Genomic DNA, 19,904 nt, shown 5'->3' on the forward strand with positions numbered 1-19,904 from the left:
TGCGTATATTCTATGGCACTTGGAGGCATGTAGATCATTTCCCTGTCGACATGGGAGGATTACGTTGTTATTTGATACAACCTACGCATCGTATGATTATTGTGTTTCTTAAATTATAGGAACTCTGTATACCACTTGGTATATTGGAGTCAAGTGGAACCCTTATAGTGAGGTTGCATCTACTTGGGAATAAGAGGATGTTTTTCGCTCACAATTTCCAAGCATAATGGAAGAATAGTGGAAGGAAGTAAGGGCGAATTCCGAGGACGGAATTCCTTTTGTTAGGGAGGAATAATGTAATACCCCTAATTTTAAAAGAATAGTCTCGGTATTTATTTATTTATTTTTTATTGTATTTTTTAATTGTTTAATTGATTATTTGACTAATTGTTTATGTGTTTAATTGAATTAAGTGTTACTTGATTAATTGGTTACTTATCTATGTGTTATTTGTATTTTGTCTAGGTGTTATTTGTATTATTTGTTTAATTAGATTGTGTGCTTAAATGATGTATTTGATTAATTGTAAATTAAATGATTAAATGTTTTATTTTATTTTATTTTATGGTTATAGTTAGTGGTAATGGGCTAACTAATTGGGTCCCATGAACTACTTGGATAGGAGGTTGGATGGGTATGGATAATTATCCATGGATAGTTGTATATGTATATATATAGATATATATGTATATACATATATATAAAAAGGAAAGTAATTTCTTAATATTATAGTAACTTTAGTATTAATAAATAATCTGATGTATATATTTTATATATTTATATAATAAGGATATACATATATTTTATATGTAACATGTTTTAAGTTACCTTTTTTAATATTATGGTAACTTTAGTATAAATAAATAATCTGATGTATATATTTTATTTATTTAATGAGGATATAGATAGATTATATACGTAACATGTTTTAAGTTACCTTTTAATATTATGGTAACTTTAGTATTAATAAATAATCTAATGTATATATTTTATTTAATTAATAAGGATATACATAGATTATATATGTAACATATTTTAAGTTACCTTTTTAATATTTTCATTTTTTTATTTTTCTTTATTAAGTTGACTTGGATTGGAAAAAGGAATAGGGTTATTATTTAGCCTATAAATACACAACTATAGGTTGAAAAAGGAGTGAAAATATATCACGTAATATATTCTAGAGAGAGAGAGTTAGAGAGAGAAGGAGAAAGAGGAAAGAATGAGGAGAAAACCTTTTAGAGAGAAGATCAAGGAAGAAGAAGTTTAACTTTCAGTCCGAAAGTTTAAGGCAAGTTCTTCTTCTATCTCTTTCCCTTTGATTCGTGTTTCTGTACATGCTTAGGAAATTCCAGAATTTATTAAACACATAAAATTAAATAATTATGCATGTTTAATTGTGTTAGAACATAGGTTTTATGAAATTGATTCATATCTGTTCTTGTGTTATGAATTGATAAAATGCATGATTTTGATTTGATTTCTTATGTGAATTTTTACATGTTTAAATTATGTATTTTTCATATCTGTGGAATGATGGAACGTAGAAACATGCCTAAGATTCCTGAACATTAAATAGGGATTAGGTTTGGATTTTAATAAATTTAAATAGACTCAATCATAATGATGCTTGCTATTTGAATGTTTTAAACAAACGAATGGATTTAATCTTTTAAAATATTTTAGCAATTGAGATTAAATGTGTAGGATGAATTGGATATGGAGAATCCTTATTTAACGGTATAATAAAATATCATCATATATAAGATTCAATTTGTGTAGGACATATGATATAGGAAGTTTAAAGAAATAATAAGTCATTCCTATTATGTGATAACTTGATATCATATTTATCATAGTTATTTATGGAATATTTGATGTATTTCCTTAATTGTTACTTCAATTGTTGGATTGTGTGGTTTAATGCACCGGTATGGGACGGTGGCATTCTAGGGATGGATTAACTTATTAGTTAAGTCCTACCTATTTTATATAAGGGAATGGATTAACTAAAATGTTCAGTCCTACTTATATTTAAGTCAGGTCAGCTGAACAAGTTCAATGATTTATGGAGGATTAATTTATTATATAAGGGAATGGATTAACTAAAATGTTAAGTCCTACTTATATTCAAGTCAGGTCAGCTGAACAAGTTGAATGACTTATGGAGGATTAATTTATACTGAATAGGATGGTTACTAGATAATATATATATAAGTATGGTGCCATGATATAAGCTTGAGTCTCAGGATCAATGGTTAGGGCGCATATATCGCCAGGGATGTGTAGCTAGATATAGTGTAGTTGTGTACCCTGGTAGGTCTAGGTACTCATACCCACTATATGAGCGTTTTGCATGTTACCTACTATTCAGGTTGAGACAACCCTATAGTCTAGTAAGGTTCCTTTAGTGTGTATATATATATATATATACGGACTACTAGTTACTATTGGATTGACTAGGATGTATACGTGTATCGGATCTCTGCTTGGACTGTAGTAGAGTAGAACTTGTTTGTGGGCCTGACCCACCATTATTTTTCAGGTGTTCGTCACGAGTAGAGGTTGTTCGTGCTGAGCAGGGATCAGTCTACTTCATTCTTCCGATGCTACATAGGAGTTCCTTTATGATTCAGTTTCCTGTTTTTAGATTACTGTCATTTGTTTAGTTTAGATTTTCTAGGGGTCCACACAGTATGGATTCCCGAGTTGTATTTTGGAGGATCAGTTGTATCAGAAGAGTTTATTAATTAATGGAAATATATTATGAGGTTTATTAGTAGATTATCATTTTAGTTTCTTGTCAGCATTTTATTTATTCTTCTTTATTCTTTTGTACTCTGTGTTCGTTTATTATCAATTTGTTTTGATATTCTCGGGTATTCGGGTGTGGGCCTGGCCAACCCGCATTCGGAAATCCGGGGGTATCACAGTATCCGAAGGGCTGTGATTGTTTCTAATGCTAGTGTGCCGTGAGCGTCGGTGCTCTTACCAGACTGGTTCTGGTTAACAAAGGTATCATAGTGTAACATATGCGAGGTTTCTATGTTGATAGTATAGAACGGTCCGTTAATGGCGAAGTAGCCTAGAATTGAGGTCGTAGTCCCATATGTGTTTCCAGTTGGTTCTTCTCCTTGGGTGTAGGGAGTTCTTTTCATCTTAGGTGAGATTAGGTGTTCATGGTTGAACAATTAGTGAGTAGCGTGTGATAGGGTGTCGGGTACATTTGGGTACGAGTTGTCAATCTCTTGTGAGAGCGGGATCGTTACCCTTTCCGTTTGTTCTAGTCCTGGCAAGGGCGTCATTTATCGTGAGTCTTATTCTCCCTTTAGGAGTTCTGTGTGTCTGCGGCTGGGTTGAAGGTGTGTGGTTTGTTATACTGTTAGAGTTCACCGGTAAGGTTTGGTTAAATGGGTCGACTCACTCCCACGGAGGGAGGTGTAGTCTTTGGTTTTGTGGTGCTTGTTCTGAAAGTGGTCTTGACGGGTGGTATGTGAGGCACGAGTTGCCGATTAGGGATGGTATGTTTCTGGAGTCTAGTACTAGCGGTGATGGCTAGGGAGTGTGTCATGAACGGCAGTTTGAGGATGATTAAGTGATGGAATATGTGTCATGTACTAGGATGTTTTTATAGGCATTTGATTTGAGCAGTGTCTTGAGGATAAGTGTCGATATTGCCTTATAATTTTGTGATTAGAGAATGTGAATATATGATTCTACTGAGAAATAATAGGAATGATTGACTCTAGTTTTGAGATGATCTCATGTATGAGATAGTCACATTGTGTGTTTTGACGAGGTAAGAATTGAATCGAATGATCTTAGGAAGTTGTTTACATGGTATAGGTGTTATGAAAAGATCAAAGATCTTATGCGCTGGTAGATGATTATGGTACTTGGTATCCTATTGCTATTAGCTTGTCATGGGTTGTGTGATTGAGGTATGATCGAATTTTAAAGCTGGTATGCGACTGTATAGTTGTTGAGGTTATGTAGAGCGACGAATTGATTAGAGAGTGGATCTCGTAGTTGTTTTTTGGACTGTGTGGGATTGTGTTTAAGGTTTGGACCTGAGGATAGGAACGGCGTCTGTGCTGAGATCGGATCGAGGATGAAAATGGCCTGGCCAACCATTTATCCCGAATCAATCCCTCTTTAGTACGATGTTGGATCAAGGGTCAATAATCGTTTTGATTTGTTAGCGACAGTGAGAGCATGGTTTTGCGTGTTGTGTTGTTGTGGCGGTGCAGATTCAAATGACTTATCTTGGGTGACGAAGGGTGTTAGATGGTACTAAGTGTTCGATAAAGGGTTTGCGGTACAATCATTGATTATTGAGTATCTCGTTTTGAGAATTTATGTCGAGGATACAAGATAGTACGTTTTATTATTCTGGTGACCCATGATTATGTAGTCATTGGGAAATCTGTTGTTTTGTTTTCTTGAAGTTGTCTAGTATGATGATTGTCGTATGGTGCAGTTAGTGGTCGCTTGTACCGATATGTGATGGTGTAGCTGTATGTTAGATGGTGAGTATTGGTTTGACAAGGACATGTAGATTTGAGGTTGAGCTTGATTGTAAGATGGACAGGGTTCCTCGGTTGGGGTCTAGTGTGTCCTTTAAAGGACGAGTTCAGATAAGATAATGTCATGTTCAGGGGTCTTGTGACCATTCTTCTTTTGGGCTTTAGAGCCTTTCTTGGCAGTGTTGAGTGGATCGATATCCGTTTTGAGTTAAGTATTGTGTAGAGCGTATCAGTTGGTTTTATGTTGCAAAGTTGTGAGAAATGAGTACCCTTATAGGGTGGTGAGCATTGGGTTTCAGTGGCAGTGGTTTCTAATTTCCTGGTTACATTTAGTGTCTAAGGCAATAATGTTGGTAAGTTTATGGTCTTGGGGTTTTGTGAGGTTTCTTGGAAAGGTGTGTGGCTGTGAGCCTCCTTCTTTAAGGAAGGTATATTTCGAGGATGAAATCTCTTTAAGGAGGGTAGATTGTAATATTACCAATTATATATATATATATATATATATATATATGTGTGTGTGTGTGTGTGTGTGTGTGTGTGTGTGTGTTTACTATATTATTTGTTACCGCGGGACCCACCACCATCATTTGCCATCACAAAAGGCCATTTTGACCACAAACACAGACAATTTATCTTTCTCGACTGGAAATCACTCTCTCCTGTAAGCTTCCTCTCTCTCTTTCTCTTTCTCATTTTACTTTTTCTTTTCTTCACAACTTTAAATTTCAATTACTCTCTCATCTTTTGGAGATTTTTGGTGCCGTTTGCGGCAAAACGGAGAGCTTGTCGAGATATACGCATTGATGTAACCAATTCCTTATTTGGCCAACCCAAAGAATTTTGAATTTTTGGACCCATTTACGGGTTTTTCTACAAACTGAGGTAGGAGTGCTCTAATCCACAATTTCTTGGATTTCTTGTGAATTTTTCCTTTAATTTTACTCTAAGCATGCTTAATTTTAATTATCTTGATTATGTCTGTTGTGGTTGTTGGTATTTAAGGTGATAAAGGCATGTTATGTGTTAAGTGAGCTTATGAATATGATTAAATTCTTGTGGTGAAGAAACATGCTTAGTGTTGATGTATTATATGCCCTATAATTTTAAATTGCTATTAAAAGTGACATTGTAGTTATGAAAATAAATGATTTTATTTTATGCCTTATGTAATTAAGTTGTTGGATTTGCGAATTGAAAGTATGTAAAATGCCATGATTTAGAAATATGAGAAAGTGATATTGTGTGAAAATTCATGTTTTAAACATGCCTAAATGATGTGGATGATATGTACAAAAATTTTATATTGTCATAGCATTGAAGGAATTGCATAATTCATGCATTGCTATTGGGAAAGTAAAGGGAAAAGTTTGTTTTAAAAACAAATGAAATTGTTTTTTTTTTTGGAAAAAGTTTTTGAAAAGTGTTTGTGAAAACCGGACGCCTAAGGGCACCTAGTGGTCCGTGGTGCTAGTGTAGTCTAGAGGGGACTAGAGATTGAGCTAACTAGGCCGGATACGACGTCTTGGAGGTGCCTTGTGGTCGTGGATAGTTAGTCAATCCTCCCTTCGTGACGCCTTGGAAGTGCCTTAGGTCAGATTGCACTAATGATTTGGAAGTTGAAACGGTAATGTTTCAGAAAATAGGGAGCGACATAGGCATGGCATTGCACTTTATTAGCATACATGGTATAATTGTGACTTGAATGGAAATTGTGGTTATTTTTGAGGTTGTGGTTATGGATTATATCCCCGGTATAGTATGATCCCGTTCTCTTGATTTCTATTCTATACATGGATTCATGAGGTCATAAGAGGTGTGTCTTAGGCACCTCCTACTGAGCTTTATGCTCATCCCATTATTTTAACATTTTTCAGGTTTGGGAAAAGAATGGGCGGGCAACAACGCATCGTAAATTAAGACTGGACTAGAACTCTTATTTTGTTGTCTTTTGTATAGAAACATGATCATGTACCTTTTATAAAAATTAAGTGTAACTTGTATAGTGTTGTAATGGTAGAATTTGTGTAAATAAATATATTTCATGGGTTGTAACTTAATTAAAGTGATTCTTTGTTTGGATGAGATGGACGAATGGGACATTTTATATGTATGTGTTGATTTTGGGGATATTGTATATTATTGCATTGTGTGTTGGGACATGATAGATTAGTTTTGAGGCCCAGTGAGGCCATTGCATTTTTTATTTTTATTTTTTGTATTTCAACAGGTTGTAGAGGGACTTTTTCTGTGGAGGTCGTGTCGAAATTTTATTTATGTTATTATTATTATTATTATATTTTTGGTATCATTTTGGGTCGCTACAAATTTGGTATCAGAGGATTTTGTTAGGATTCTGTGCGTGACATATCTATTGGATTATCTTGTACACATAAGAGACCCACATCAATGCATCCCAGCACTTCATTACATTGATATAAATTATCCAATGTTGGGTCTACAATCTGTAATCCTTTATTTTCTCTCCAAAATTCCCATGCTTGAAATATATACAATATCATAGGAAAAATCATGGTATGTCAAACTTTAGTATAAATCAAATAATTTTGACCAAAAAACTAGACACAAAATTAAGATTCAGTTAAAGAACTTACATATACTATAAGGCTGAGTGGGCGTTCAGAATGATAGCAACTATGATTCTTCTTCCCATTTGCAATCTCGAGCAATAACACTCTAAAGCTAAAAACATCCGACTTAATTGAAAAAATGCCCTGGCATACTCCGGAGACATGTAACCACTCTATTAGTAGTTGAGGAAATTGTTAGTACTTTGAGGACATACAGATAAAATATGTTTATGTGACATTACTTGTAAATGTAATATTTACTCACTATGTTCCGATAACCCTCTTTGTGTTTGCTGCAGATTCATTCTCCCCAAATATTCTAGCCAGGCCAAAATCTAATATTTTTGGGTTCATTTTTTCATCAAGTAATATATTACTGGCTTTTAAAGCTCTATGGATTATTCTCAATCTTGAATACTTGTGAAGGTAAAGAAGTCCTTGAGCAATCCTTTCGATGATGTTGAGACGATTTTTCCAATCTAAGGATGACCTTTTACTAGGATCTGTACAAGAAATTTGTAGAGTGCATATATATATTTATATACATGAGCTTTTGATTGATAATCTACATTATGGAAAAACTCAAATTACTGAAAATTACTAACCGAATAAGAAGGAATCCAGGCTTTTCTTGGGCATGTACTCATAGATTAGCAGCTTTTCTTCCCCTTCAATGGAACATCCCAAAAACCTAACAAGATTATTGTGTTGGAGCTTGACGATGAGTAAAATCTCATTCTTGAACTCCATTAATCCTTGTCTTGAACTCGTTGAAAGCCTTTTTATTGCTACAACTTGTCCATCAGGAAAGTTTCCCTGAGATATGGTAAACAATTATGATAGATATCTAATCATTTTGATAAGAGGGTCTCCAGAATTTACCTTATAAACAGGTCCAAAACCACCCTCTCCCCGTATCTGTCATATATAGAACGTTTCTCATCGTCTGACAAAACCTGTAGTTTGTGATTAGATTAAATGCTCAAATACTCCATCATGGCCATCAGACCTACCTTTGCTCAGTTAAGAATCATATAGCAAAATAATAGGTGTGAGGATCAAGAACTCTACCTCACAAGCATTACTAATCTCCTTAAATTTTGATTCTGCTCCTGGTTCTCTGAAGAAGATAAAGAAGAACAAGAGTTCAAATAAAGCATTTTACTAATAAAATTTAATGATAAAATAGAAAAAATAAAAAGATGATGGAACTTGATAAATGAAAAGGTTTAAACAAATTGCTCAAACAGAGTGCATAAAGACATAATGCCATCCAGCTCACCGTTTTATTAAATTGGTTACCTAGTTTGTGAATTGTTAGACGGATGTCGGGTTTAGAAGAATAAATAGTATATTTTATCTATATATGCACCTAGAGAGTAAATCTAGAAAGAGAACGTTAGACAGAGAAAGAGGAAGAGAAAGAAGGAAGGAGAAGAAGAAAGACCATTAGAGAAGAAGAACAAAGAAGAAGGAATTTAACTTTCGATCTGAAAGTTTAAGACAAGTTCTATGTTCTATACTTCTCCTTTAGATCTGTGATCTATATACCTCTAGTATAACTTTAGGGTTGATAAAAGGATTATTAAAATTGGAATCCATATTTACATTGATCTAGAACATAGGTTTTTAGGAGTTTATGTTCGTGGTTATTCTTGTTGTAAGAATTGATAAATTCATGGCTTAGATTTGATTTTTAATGGACTTCTATGTGTTAAAAAGATGTATTTTCGTACTTGTGTGTTGATAGGACTTAGTAACATGCTTTAAGACCCTTAACAATGGAGAACGGGACATAAAACGGTGTTTTCGAGTTTTATTCCGATACAGGGATCGAGCACCCTTCGAAGGGTGATCGATCACCCTTCTGGATGGAAGGGTGATCGATCCCCCAAGAGACCTTTGGACGAAAAAGGGTGATCGATTATCACCATCGAGGAATTTTTCATAAAATTGTTAAATTGACCCTGATTTGATTATGGATGGTCCTGAACATTAATTAGGGAATTAGGGATGATTTTATGTGAATTTAAATAGGCATGATTACCATGTTGCATACAACTTAAATTACTTAAAGATTTGATGAATTAATCTTTTAATTTATTTTAACAATTGAGATTAAATGTTTAGCATGAGATGCATTTGGAGAATGCTTACTTGACTGTAAAATAAATTATCAGCATGCTTAAGATTCAGTTTATGTGAGATACATGACGTAGAAAGCTTAAATAAATTATAAGTCATTCATATTATTTGATAGCATGATATTTTATTATATGATGTTATGATATGATTTTAATCAATTGCATATCTGTATTTTATAATCTTGAGATATGGTATATATATGTGTTAGGATTTGTTTGGGGACCAATGTCAGGATTTGGTTCTATGGATGCCATTGCTATGATGTGGCTTTGTTTTGGATTATGTGGATGGGCTGACTAATAAGCTTAGTCTCATATCTTCGTGTCAGGTTACAGAACCATGTAAATGACATGTCATTGAAAGATTATAGTGGATAGTTTATTTTATTGTTATGGATAGGATATGAATTTATATACTTATAGATATATGCCACGATATGAGCTTGAGGTATTAGGATCCGTGGTTAAGATGGAGGCGTGTATTGCCAATTGAGATGGGTAGCTGAATTAGGGATGTGTGTGCCCTGGCAGAATGAGGACTCGTGACCACCTTGATGTGCGATTTGCATTAGATACCCACTACATGGTTGAGTCTGTCTTGATTCAATGAGAGTCTTTAATGTGTATACTTATATATATACTTATCGTCTATGTAGCTATTGCATGAGTTAGTTATAGATATGTAATTTCTTCAGGTCTCTGTTTGGGTTGTTGTAGAAAGAACTTGTTGTGAGTTTTGACCCACCATTGTTACAGTTTTCAGATTCTAGTTAATAGCAGGGTTAGCAGTTGTTCGTGCAGATCAGAAATTATATACTACAAGAAAATGGGTCTTTAGTGGCAGTCAAATCCGTCACTAAACGCCCTTAAACAGTCACTAAAAATCAAAATCATCCGTCACTAGTTAGAGCGTCTTAAAAGATCTTTAGTGATGGTAAAAATGACCGTTACCAAAAAATCAGTCCTTAGTGACAGTATTTACCGTCCCAAATAATCCCGTCCCTAAAATTTATTAGGGACGGATTTACCGTCACTAATAAGTTGTATATTAGGGACAGTTTTTGGACTGTCACTAATACCTAAACTAATTGTGACAGTATTTACCGTCACTAATAAGTTGTATATTAGGGACAATTTTTGGACTGTTACTAATACCTAAACTATTCGTGACAGTATTTACTGTCCCTAATAAGTTATTTTTTTATCACAATTTTGACAACTAAAAACCGTCCCTATTACCCTTTTTTTTTCCAACTATGTTTGTATATATATATATATTTCTTCTCAGGTTCTTTATAAGCAAAACTCAAACTCTTAACTTAACCCACAAAATATTATACCGCGCACCATAGATAAACATCAAAATAAAGACATATAAAATATAAAAATAAACTTTAAACCTCTTCCAACATGTTCAAAAATCAGAGCAATATTTTAAACTAAATGCCCAATAGAATCTGTGTAGTTCAAAGAAAAAAAAGGTTACATACATAGTCATAAGAAAGCTTCATAATTTTGTACCAAAATATATGCCCAACAGAATCTGTGTAGTTCAAAGACAAAAAAGGCTACATATATAGTCATAAGAAAGCTTCATAATTTTGTACCAAAATATATGCCAACAGAATCTGTATAGTTCAATTAAGACAAAAAGGGCTAGATATATTAGTCATAAGAAAGCTTCATAATTTTGTACCAAAATATTTGGCTCCATCATATTGGTCATTCGATTTGTGGTTGTGGTTGTGGTTGTGGTGGTGCTCGCGGGTGGTTATGATGTTGCCACCGTGGTGGCAGCGGCTGCTGATATTGCCACTATGGTGGTGGCGGCTGTCGAAGGTGAGAATTTGGTGGCGATGGATGCTCAGACCTGCTTGGTGGGGCTGCTTCTTGTTGGGAATCTGATGAGGATTGCTGATATTGTTGAAACCATGGCAGTGACTGCTGCTGCTAAAGCATCTTCTCAATTGTTTCCATATATTGCCACAAACTTTTTACTTCCTCCTTCAGTTGTGCATTATTTTTCTCAGCAATTTCTGCTCTTTTACGAGAAGCCTCTTGATAAGATGAGGATGCACGTTGACGGTTTGGAATCACGAAACCATGTCCGAACCCACAGGGATATCCTTTCCTGATCCCAAGTTGGTTTTGCACTATCTCAACATCATTTCTCACTGGATTGGTACTATCAGAATTTTGACAAATATGGGAAGACTTATCCATCATTTCATCCTGCAATTGACATATAAGTCTTAGAATTGAGAATTGAGATACAATATCAGAAGCCCAACAGAGTTCCTATCCAAAGGAACTTCAGTAAGAGCCAAACAATCATTGATAAGGTCTACTTGTTGAAATACAACCATACTCAAAGTTATGCTTCAGCTTCTCGTGTTCTTGTGATTTTAAAGCTCTCACTTTCTAAAATTTGGAGGAAACAAGTCAAGTGGAATAGAAAATTGAAAGAACTGACAAACTAACAAGACGTAAAAATTATAGATCCATTTTTACAGGTGCTATCAATGAACATGTATTATGAAAAGCAGAGCTACCTGTAGATTGAATACATCTCCTGAAGCAACTTATAACTAAGAGATAAACAAAACTATAATTTGATCCGAACACGCTGTGTTTATGATTGAATATGCTTTTACAAAAAGGTCATATTTTCAATGTCCAAAAGAAGTTCAATTGTAGCATGCTGAAATATGAACTCGATCTGCTACAAACCTCTCAAAGCCTTAATTCCTCCTTGTACATGTAAAATAAAACAATCTCCCATCACAATCATCTTAAAGGCTCAGTTACCCCTTGTGTGTGTAAAATAACTAGGACTCTAGTAACATCCACCTGTATCTTTTTCCCAATAAAAAGGTAAACCCAAGCAACAAAAACAACAGATGAAACAAACTAAAAATTATCCCCAAAATTTGAAGGAAGAAATTGTAATGTAAACATGCATGTGTACAACACACCCACACACACAATTTATATGTATATAAGAACCTGAGGGTGCAATAGAATTTTAACTTTTAAGAGATGAGCTCAGAGACTTAATGGTGGAGTATAAAATATATATATATATATATATATATATGTGGGATGAAAAGGTTTCAGTGTGATGAATTGAATAGCTGCAGTAGGAGCTGCACAACACAAGTACACAACCATTTGGCCTTGCTAATTGCCAATCATTGTGCCTCAAAACTGCACACTGCTCAGTAGTAACCCCAACCGTACATATATGGGATGTTCGTTGCATCAATGGCGCTGATAAATTCCTGGTTATTGATGTGGGTCCCAGGAAATATTACTATTTCATTTCTTGTAAAACATGGCTCGAATATAGATTTTTTAGTCCAGGCTTTTTAAGAATGAATATGGATGTTACTAGTTTGTGCTTTTTGGACAGTAGAAAAAAAATACGAAATCAGGTAAAAGTCAAAATCAGATTGTTCGTTCTCACATAATTATTTTTATTATTTTCTTAGTTGTTATATAAAAAAATTGGTTAGAGGAGTTACTATTCTAGAGAGTATTAAAATTTGTAACTCCTCTCTAATAGATAGTTTTGTCTGGAACAATTCTATTTAGACCTTCAACTCTAACTTAGAATATTGGTTGGTCATGTACAAAGGCAAGTTTACTTTTGACTCAATGCAACAATTATTATGAATTTGTAGATATCTGAAACTCTCAAAAACATTAGCAAGAAATAGAGAAAAATATGACTGAATATAAATAAAATAAAAATACCAAGAACCTGTGAATAGCAATTCAGATTTTCCAAATCTATAATTTTTCCAAATATTACTGTCCCAAAGGGATAATTTTTAATTATATTTCTATTAAAAAATTTCACATTTCCCTAAATTTGTTTTAGGCTTTAGACACAGTAACCAATGTACCGTGCCCAAAAAACTGTTTTTGGTACTATCATATAAGACTGTCACTTTGTAGATGTCTCCACATATGGTAGTGTTGTTGGTACTTTACAACATCTTACTCTTAGGAGGCCTGACTTAGCATGTTCTTCTGCCAAAAGTGTTGTGCAAAGTGCCAGTGTGTGCCTCTAGCTAAAATAATAATAGGCATAGTTGGTTTACTTACGTAGTTCTGCTTAGCTTTCTCATGTACCCATCTAGTTTCTTTCCTAAAATGTCTCCTTGTACAGACGAATAGCGAGACCCTCCCAGTGACTTTGGACTTCCCCATCTTCTTCACGCTGCCTTTGTTGACTTTCTTTTTCCTGCAACACAAAGTAATAGTTAGCATTGGATAATATATGGTTTAGATGGATAATAGATTGAAATGATATAATTATTGTTTTATATATTGCGTACATAAGCATCATAACGTCTGACGAAAGACATCGATCTTGAAACATGTGGAATCTCATTCTTCGAACGGTTAGCTTTATTTCTTTGACTTATTTTCTGCATAGTAAGTCAAAGACTAATAAAAGTTAACAAACCTAAATAGCTAGTGAATCAGTGTATTATAATCAATGATTTCAAATACATAGTTAAAACAAGTAGTTAAGAATCCAAACCTGAAATTCTGGTGATATCCACCAATCGCACAAGTTTTTCCAAAGATCAGTATGAATACCTACATAAGGATGCAAGCGTGCATTCTCAATAGGAAGATACTTGTCAAAATGATTCTTCAATCTATGTCTATATTTCCTCAAACTTTCAGAAACTCCATTAGTTACTCGCTTAAAATCAATTTCATTGGCATGTGCATCCATTGCAAAGATCTCCTATACAATGAAAAATTAATTTATGTTAAAAGGAGCCCAATTGCAATCGGACACCTAAGTATCCAATTTGCTTCATCTTCAATCATGCTAAAAGAAAAGAAAATTCTTATATTGATCAGCGCAAATGGTGGTCTAAACCAACAAAGAGTTGCGGTAAGTTACTAAGCTAACAGTTTCATATTAACTTAGGAAAAAATTTCCGTTCTCTGATAATTTATACATTGAGTGGTAAAATTATTATCTTCTTTAGGGCCTTAGGCATATCATCTACCATGAAGTATCAACAAAATTAGTAAGAAAAAAATATGATAACATTAAACTGAGACTATTGTCTTAAAAATAGTAACATAAAACGTTTTGGTCAAATAATGAGGGCTTGACTACTTTTCTTGGCTAGCTAGCTGATGGAATTGAGTCATCATGAGTTCCCTTTGTGTTACAAAGTCTCCTCATAATGTTTATGGGACAAACCTAGTGGAAAAGTAGTTATGTGTGATGTGCCTACATTAAATTGGGCTGGTCATGTCGGTCAGAAACAAAAGTATTTTGGCTTATCTCTTGCAAAAGGCATATATATAGACATACACATACACATACACATACACATACACATACACGGACGCATACTGAATATAGTTGCCAAACTACCCTTTTCCTTTCAAGCTGTAAGCAATAAGAGTGAGCTGTTAAAATCTGGAATCCAATCCTTCCATACCCTGAATCTGGGCTGGAAGTCGAATGAATGAAGTAGCTGGCTGTCTTTCAATACTCATGGACCAAAACAAAAACATCCCCAGTAGTGTTAGTCCCAGTTACAGGGGTCATTTTCATTGTTAGTCCCAGGTATAAGAATGGATACTACCAGGCAAATTTGTATATTGTATTAATTAAATGTAGTTATATTCGATTGCATGAAATTGGAGGTGTACCGAATATAAGAGTATGGTTGTTCTTAGAATTTAAATTGTTTGAGTATTTAGCATTGTATCGAACGAAAAGAAAAGAATTCATTACCTTAAAATGGCCATAGCAAACCTGTCTCTCAAATTCTGGAATATCCCTCCACGTTTTGAAATTTAGTAGTGCTTCTTTATCTCTTGTGTGGATGCCAACTTCCGCCGTCCATAATTCGTTATTTTTTCCTACGGGTTTAATATACCCCGTCCCAAACTCTACTTGAACCGGAACATCTTTTCCATAGAGTCCCTTAGCTTTTTGTTGGGCGACATTCTTTGCTTTTCCACGCCCTTTTCGCCTTGGGCCTGAAAAATAAATTTGTTATCTTAATTAAAACATACGCATTTTACAAAAGAGTTTATGGTTAATCAATGATGAAGCATAATTATCACCTCCACTTGGTTGTGGCCTCGTTTCTGAATTACTACCGTCACCTTCCATACTAGGCTGTTGATTTGTTGAATTACTACCACCACATTCTCCATTCTGTTGTGCAGCAGGTAAACTTATAGTGGTGGCTCAGTTTGAGGAACGCGGGACCTTAATACTATACGCATTGGAGCCTCAGAGGTGTCCATAATTAAACTACCATGCTCCGGAATATAAACAAAAAATGTAAATTTAGTGACATCATTTATTAGTGTAATAGAAATCAAATGGCATTCTCAAAGGGAGAAGTATTCCTTTCATGGCAATATATAATATGCTAAAATAAAACTGATGAAAATAAAACACCATCAACAAATGTTACTTGCTGAAATTCTAAGTGTCGTATCTTCTTCATATGTGCTTTTATATACAAAGAAAAATGCATGCTGCCAATAAGAGATTTAATGCCAAACCAAAGCTGCAAATTTATGAAGCGCACAACCAAACAAGACTGATAATTTCCAGCACTCAACAGATACTAAAAGAGAAATTTAAAATAAAAGGAACTCAGTAAATAAACATCAGTAATGTAACTTAATAGATGACATAATGTATTAATCATAAAACCAAAAAATAAGGTCCATGCTCAATATTACGAAAGTTTCACATGTCATCCAAATCAGTATCATCTCGAGACAGTAATTCTAGTTCCTCATCTGAACTATAGTCAATGTCAGTTCCATCATCATTCTCGACAACCCAAAAGTCCTCATTAATTTGAAACTCATTAGCTGTCCCAGTACTAAGCTCTGCTCTCTCAAATATTTGCTAAAGCCTAAGCATAAACAACATGAATATTCAATCAGTTTCAAAGAGTTTACTGTATCATAATGATCAAAATAATGTGCTTGGACGTGTAGGTATATAACAAGCTCTTCAAAAAGAAATAAAAATCAAATAAATAAACCACAACGATATATTACAGAAAACAAAATGGCATCAAAAGTGACAAGAATGCAGATTCCCTTTAGAAATTGTTCACTATAAAACCACATAACACGCGCGCACACACACATGTTTTAAGTCCATAATGCATTAATCACATAGACCAAAAGTTTAAAGTGGAACGAAGACCAGAGAGGGTATAAGTATCAAATCTATTGAACTGATTTCTTTTAATTTTTGAACAAAACACATTGAGTCACATATAAAATTTACTCTACAAATAACACCACACACAAAATAATAAATAGCGAGATAACTCTAGTGTCACCAAGCAAATAAGCAAATATACAGGTCTAAGAAGCAACAGAAAAAAAAAGATATCAAAAATAAATAACACTTAGAACACTAGTAGAAGAGTAAGTAGTGACACTGAACTTCTGGACCTGTTGCAGGGAGTTTCTAGGGTGGGAAAGTTGGGGCATGACCTCCATGTGATATATTGTTGTCAACATATGAGTATATACATATACAGACATAGTGAGGAGGGGAGAGAAAAAATATTTTACACTCCTCCATTTAACATTTTGTATGGAGCAAGAGATCATGTGCGACTGTGATTGATTCTGAATTGCAGATTTCACTACCACTGTAGACGAATCTGAATTGTTGATTTCATTCTATATGCGTATATTGAAAGTTTTATATACATCAATACATTCAGTATATATTGGTAGTATTGAAAATAGGAAAGAGAAAATGACAAGCAGAGCGAGACTTTGTGAGGATGAAACCAGCCTCGTGACCTCGTCCGCGGTCAGGATCTCTTACTACATGCAAAATAGCAAATGGGATCAGTGTAGTATACATTTTTTCTCTTCTCCATGTGATATATTGATGTGATATATTGATCTATTTAAAACTTTCCCTATATGCATAAGGTGAAGTATACTCTTAATTCTAGTCTTACATCTAATCATACGACAATCAATTAATCAGTCCTTTTTCCTATTTTAAAAAACTTACCCATTTCTTAGTTATCTTTAACATTTGTATTAACTTATAAAAAAAATTTTAAAAATGGACTAATTGATTATTTCCCGTGTAGCTTCCAATATATCCAACTACTAATGTTTATTTATATGAGATTTTTAAGAACCATATAAAACTTGTCTTTCTGAAAGTAAGTGTTCCACAACTAATAATTTATTATAATAATAATTTTTTATTAATAAATATTATTATAGGTAAAAAAGTATATTATTGAAGAAACAACAAGGCCTAGAAACAATTTGATTCACATCTTAGGCTGTTTATTTGATTCCATTGAGCTTTACTTATATTACTACTCTCTGTCCATGGTTGTAACCTTGTGTGTGTGTTTATATATATATATATATATTAGAAAGGTATATATATTTGGAAATTTCAAATATGGGGGCATGACTCTCATGTGATCCATTGATGTATATGAAGAATATTCAAAAATCCATCATTAGTCATACCTGAGGTTTGAAGTTTTGATTGTTATCAATGAGCATAAGTTTTCGCTTGTGCATAAGTACTGTCTCACTTGGACCATTTGTTGGATGGGTGAGGGGAAGGTGTATGGTACAGTAGTTATCTGGTAATCTGGAGAAAGAAAGAGTTTTAAACACTTGGGACATACAGAAGTAATCTGTAAGCCATCCAATACAAGTGATGGTTAACAATGGCAACAATGAGGCAACGATACAGTTCTCACTTTGCTAACTGTGTCCTGCTTCTTTTAGACTTTTATTGCCTGACCAAAATGAGTGATTCAAAATTTTGTCCATTGGTATTTAATTAGGTTTTCTGGACTTCCTTTAAAACCTACAAGTCATGAAAATTAGTACTTGTCCTCATTGCTATCTTAAACAGAACATCAGCTCAGAAAAAGCTCAACATTCTTTTGCTCACTCTTTCGAAGCTTGAAATTTGGGGAAATCATAGTATTTTCCCAACAATGTTTCATGAACTTTAAATTAATTAGTTTTTGTTTTCAGATGATAGTCTCTTTGATCCATCTCACTTGAAATCACATTAATTTTTGCATTTGATTTTTACCATAGCAAAGAGGAAGATACAAGGAGGAGGAATTTGTTAAGAAAGTACAGGAAATGATGACGGAGGAAGAGAAGCAATGGATACCGACCGCACAAGGTCTTCCCTGGACAACAGATGAGCCAGAGGTGAGCCCATTATCTCAGGAAAATAAGAAATGAGTTTGGTTCTATCTTAAATCTTTTATATGTGTTGCTGTGTTGGAATGTAAAAAATATTCATGATTTCAGTTGGTTTACTATGTTGGAAACCACATGAAAACTGAATTGAATTTAATTTAACTAGTATAACATATGAACTAACTGAAATGTTATTCGAAATGTTTGATTTAAGACAAAGAAGCCAGGTGATCGCAAGTTGTTCAGGATTCGACCCAAGCCGATTTGGACCACAAAAACGAGGAAGACAAAGAAGATTCTTTGTCCACCATTGATGGACTGACTTTGCTGCCTCTCAATTGAATTGAATTAGATGTTCACCCTACTAGACGAAGAAGAAGCCAATAAACTGCAAATTATACACTACTAAGATCAATCAACAAAACCCACAAAAAGCAAACACTCAAGCTTTGTGCGTCTGAAGCATTCATGTTAATTATATGTGTATATGTGTGTATATAGTGAATGTATAAGTAGTTAGGGTTCATTAATTGGGAAATAAGGGAATTGAGCAGTGAAAATTACCGGCGGTGGGATTGATGTTGAAGACGGCTGAGAGTGTTAAGAGGACTCGTCAATAGGAGAGCAAAGGATGTCAGGAAAGATCGTTTCCGGCTACTGCTGTTGGGGGGCTCTTCAAGATCTCCATGTTGATACCCACCTTGAGAAAGAGAAAATCTAGGGCTACGACTTCAATTGAAAAGAAAAACTACCTCCGTCCCAAAAAAAGTGTCGTTAATGGAGAACTGTGTCAGTTCAATTTGTGAGAGTCACAGTTCTCTAAATGTGACACTTTTTATGGGACGGAGGGAGTAGATTGATTGGGGAAGACCAAACCTTGAGAGAGAGGATGGAAGGAGAAGATCGAATTAGGGCAAGAAACAGTCTTAAACGTGGATTACATATACAGATATATACTTAATTGAAAAGAAAGAGATCGATTGGGGAAGACCAAACCAGTTTGAGAGAGAGGATGGAAGGAAAATATCGAGCTAGGGCAATAAACAATCTTCAGACACAGAGCACATCGAGTATATATACAAGTATATACTTAATTGACCAAAACTACATCGTTTTGATAGGGTAGTCTTGTAAAATTACTTAGTAGTTAATTAAGGATGGTAACATTACCGTCCCAGAATCCTATTTTGATTATTTTTTTATTAAAAAAATGGTAAAGTACAGCCACACCCCCTGAGGTTTGACAAAAGGATACTCAGAGGAAATTTACCAGCTTTTTGGACAAAGACATCCCCTGAAGGTTCAAAAATGGACAAAGACACCCCTTTACATGAAAAATTAACCAAATTACCCTTTGACCGTTTAGGAAACTTTTTTAATTAGCAATTTAATAAATTGGACCAATCTAC

General features: G+C 34.2%; 2 protein-coding genes across 2 annotated transcripts; both read right to left on the minus strand.

The window, feature by feature from the left end:
- Positions 1-7,378: 7,378 nt before the first annotated feature.
- LOC132301467 (G-type lectin S-receptor-like serine/threonine-protein kinase At1g67520) lies at positions 7,379-9,048 on the minus strand. Its single transcript, XM_059798717.1, has 5 exons — positions 8,978-9,048; positions 8,186-8,234; positions 8,017-8,070; positions 7,720-7,930; positions 7,379-7,617 (listed from the first exon to the last, which is right to left on the minus strand). The coding sequence occupies exons 1-5, from the start codon at positions 9,046-9,048 to the stop codon at positions 7,379-7,381; spliced, it is 624 nt and encodes a 207-aa protein (XP_059654700.1).
- Positions 9,049-10,690: 1,642 nt separating this feature from the next.
- Positions 10,691-19,527, minus strand: LOC132300298 (uncharacterized). Its single transcript, XM_059797321.1, has 7 exons — positions 19,060-19,527; positions 15,373-16,184; positions 15,038-15,285; positions 13,811-14,023; positions 13,602-13,694; positions 13,369-13,507; positions 10,691-11,490 (listed from the first exon to the last, which is right to left on the minus strand). The coding sequence occupies exons 2-6, from the start codon at positions 15,419-15,421 to the stop codon at positions 13,412-13,414; spliced, it is 699 nt and encodes a 232-aa protein (XP_059653304.1). The 5' UTR covers positions 15,422-16,184; positions 19,060-19,527; the 3' UTR covers positions 10,691-11,490; positions 13,369-13,411.
- Between the last annotated feature and the right edge of the window lie 377 nt (positions 19,528-19,904).

The sequence above is a fragment of the Cornus florida genome, unplaced genomic scaffold, assembly GCF_030987335.1.
Source record: "Cornus florida cultivar Cherokee Brave unplaced genomic scaffold, ASM3098733v1 CherokeeBrave_3.0.0_Hap2_Chr03, whole genome shotgun sequence".
NCBI classification, from domain to species: domain Eukaryota; kingdom Viridiplantae; phylum Streptophyta; class Magnoliopsida; order Cornales; family Cornaceae; genus Cornus; species Cornus florida.

What these genes read in the sequence shown, in the direction of transcription:
- LOC132301467 (XM_059798717.1), bottom strand. Translation starts at nt 9,048, where the DNA reads ATGGTGATAATCGATCACCCTTTTTCGTCCAAAGGTCTCTTGGGGGAT. An exon ending in ACAGATACGGGGAGAGGGTG is followed by an intron (nt 7,931 to 8,016) that starts GTTTTGGACCTG and finishes ACCATATCTCAG; the next exon opens with GGAAACTTTCCTGATGGACA. An exon ending in CCTGGATTCCTTCTTATTCG is followed by an intron (nt 7,618 to 7,719) that starts GTTAGTAATTTT and finishes TTTCTTGTACAG; the next exon opens with ATCCTAGTAAAAGGTCATCC.
- LOC132300298 (XM_059797321.1), bottom strand. Translation starts at nt 15,421, where the DNA reads ATGGAAGGTGACGGTAGTAATTCAGAAACGAGGCCACAACCAAGTGGA. An exon ending in GAGGCCACAACCAAGTGGAG is followed by an intron (nt 15,286 to 15,372) that starts GTGATAATTATG and finishes TTTATTTTTCAG; the next exon opens with GCCCAAGGCGAAAAGGGCGT. An exon ending in TCAGACGTTATGATGCTTAT is followed by an intron (nt 13,508 to 13,601) that starts GTACGCAATATA and finishes TTTGTGTTGCAG; the next exon opens with GAAAAAGAAAGTCAACAAAG.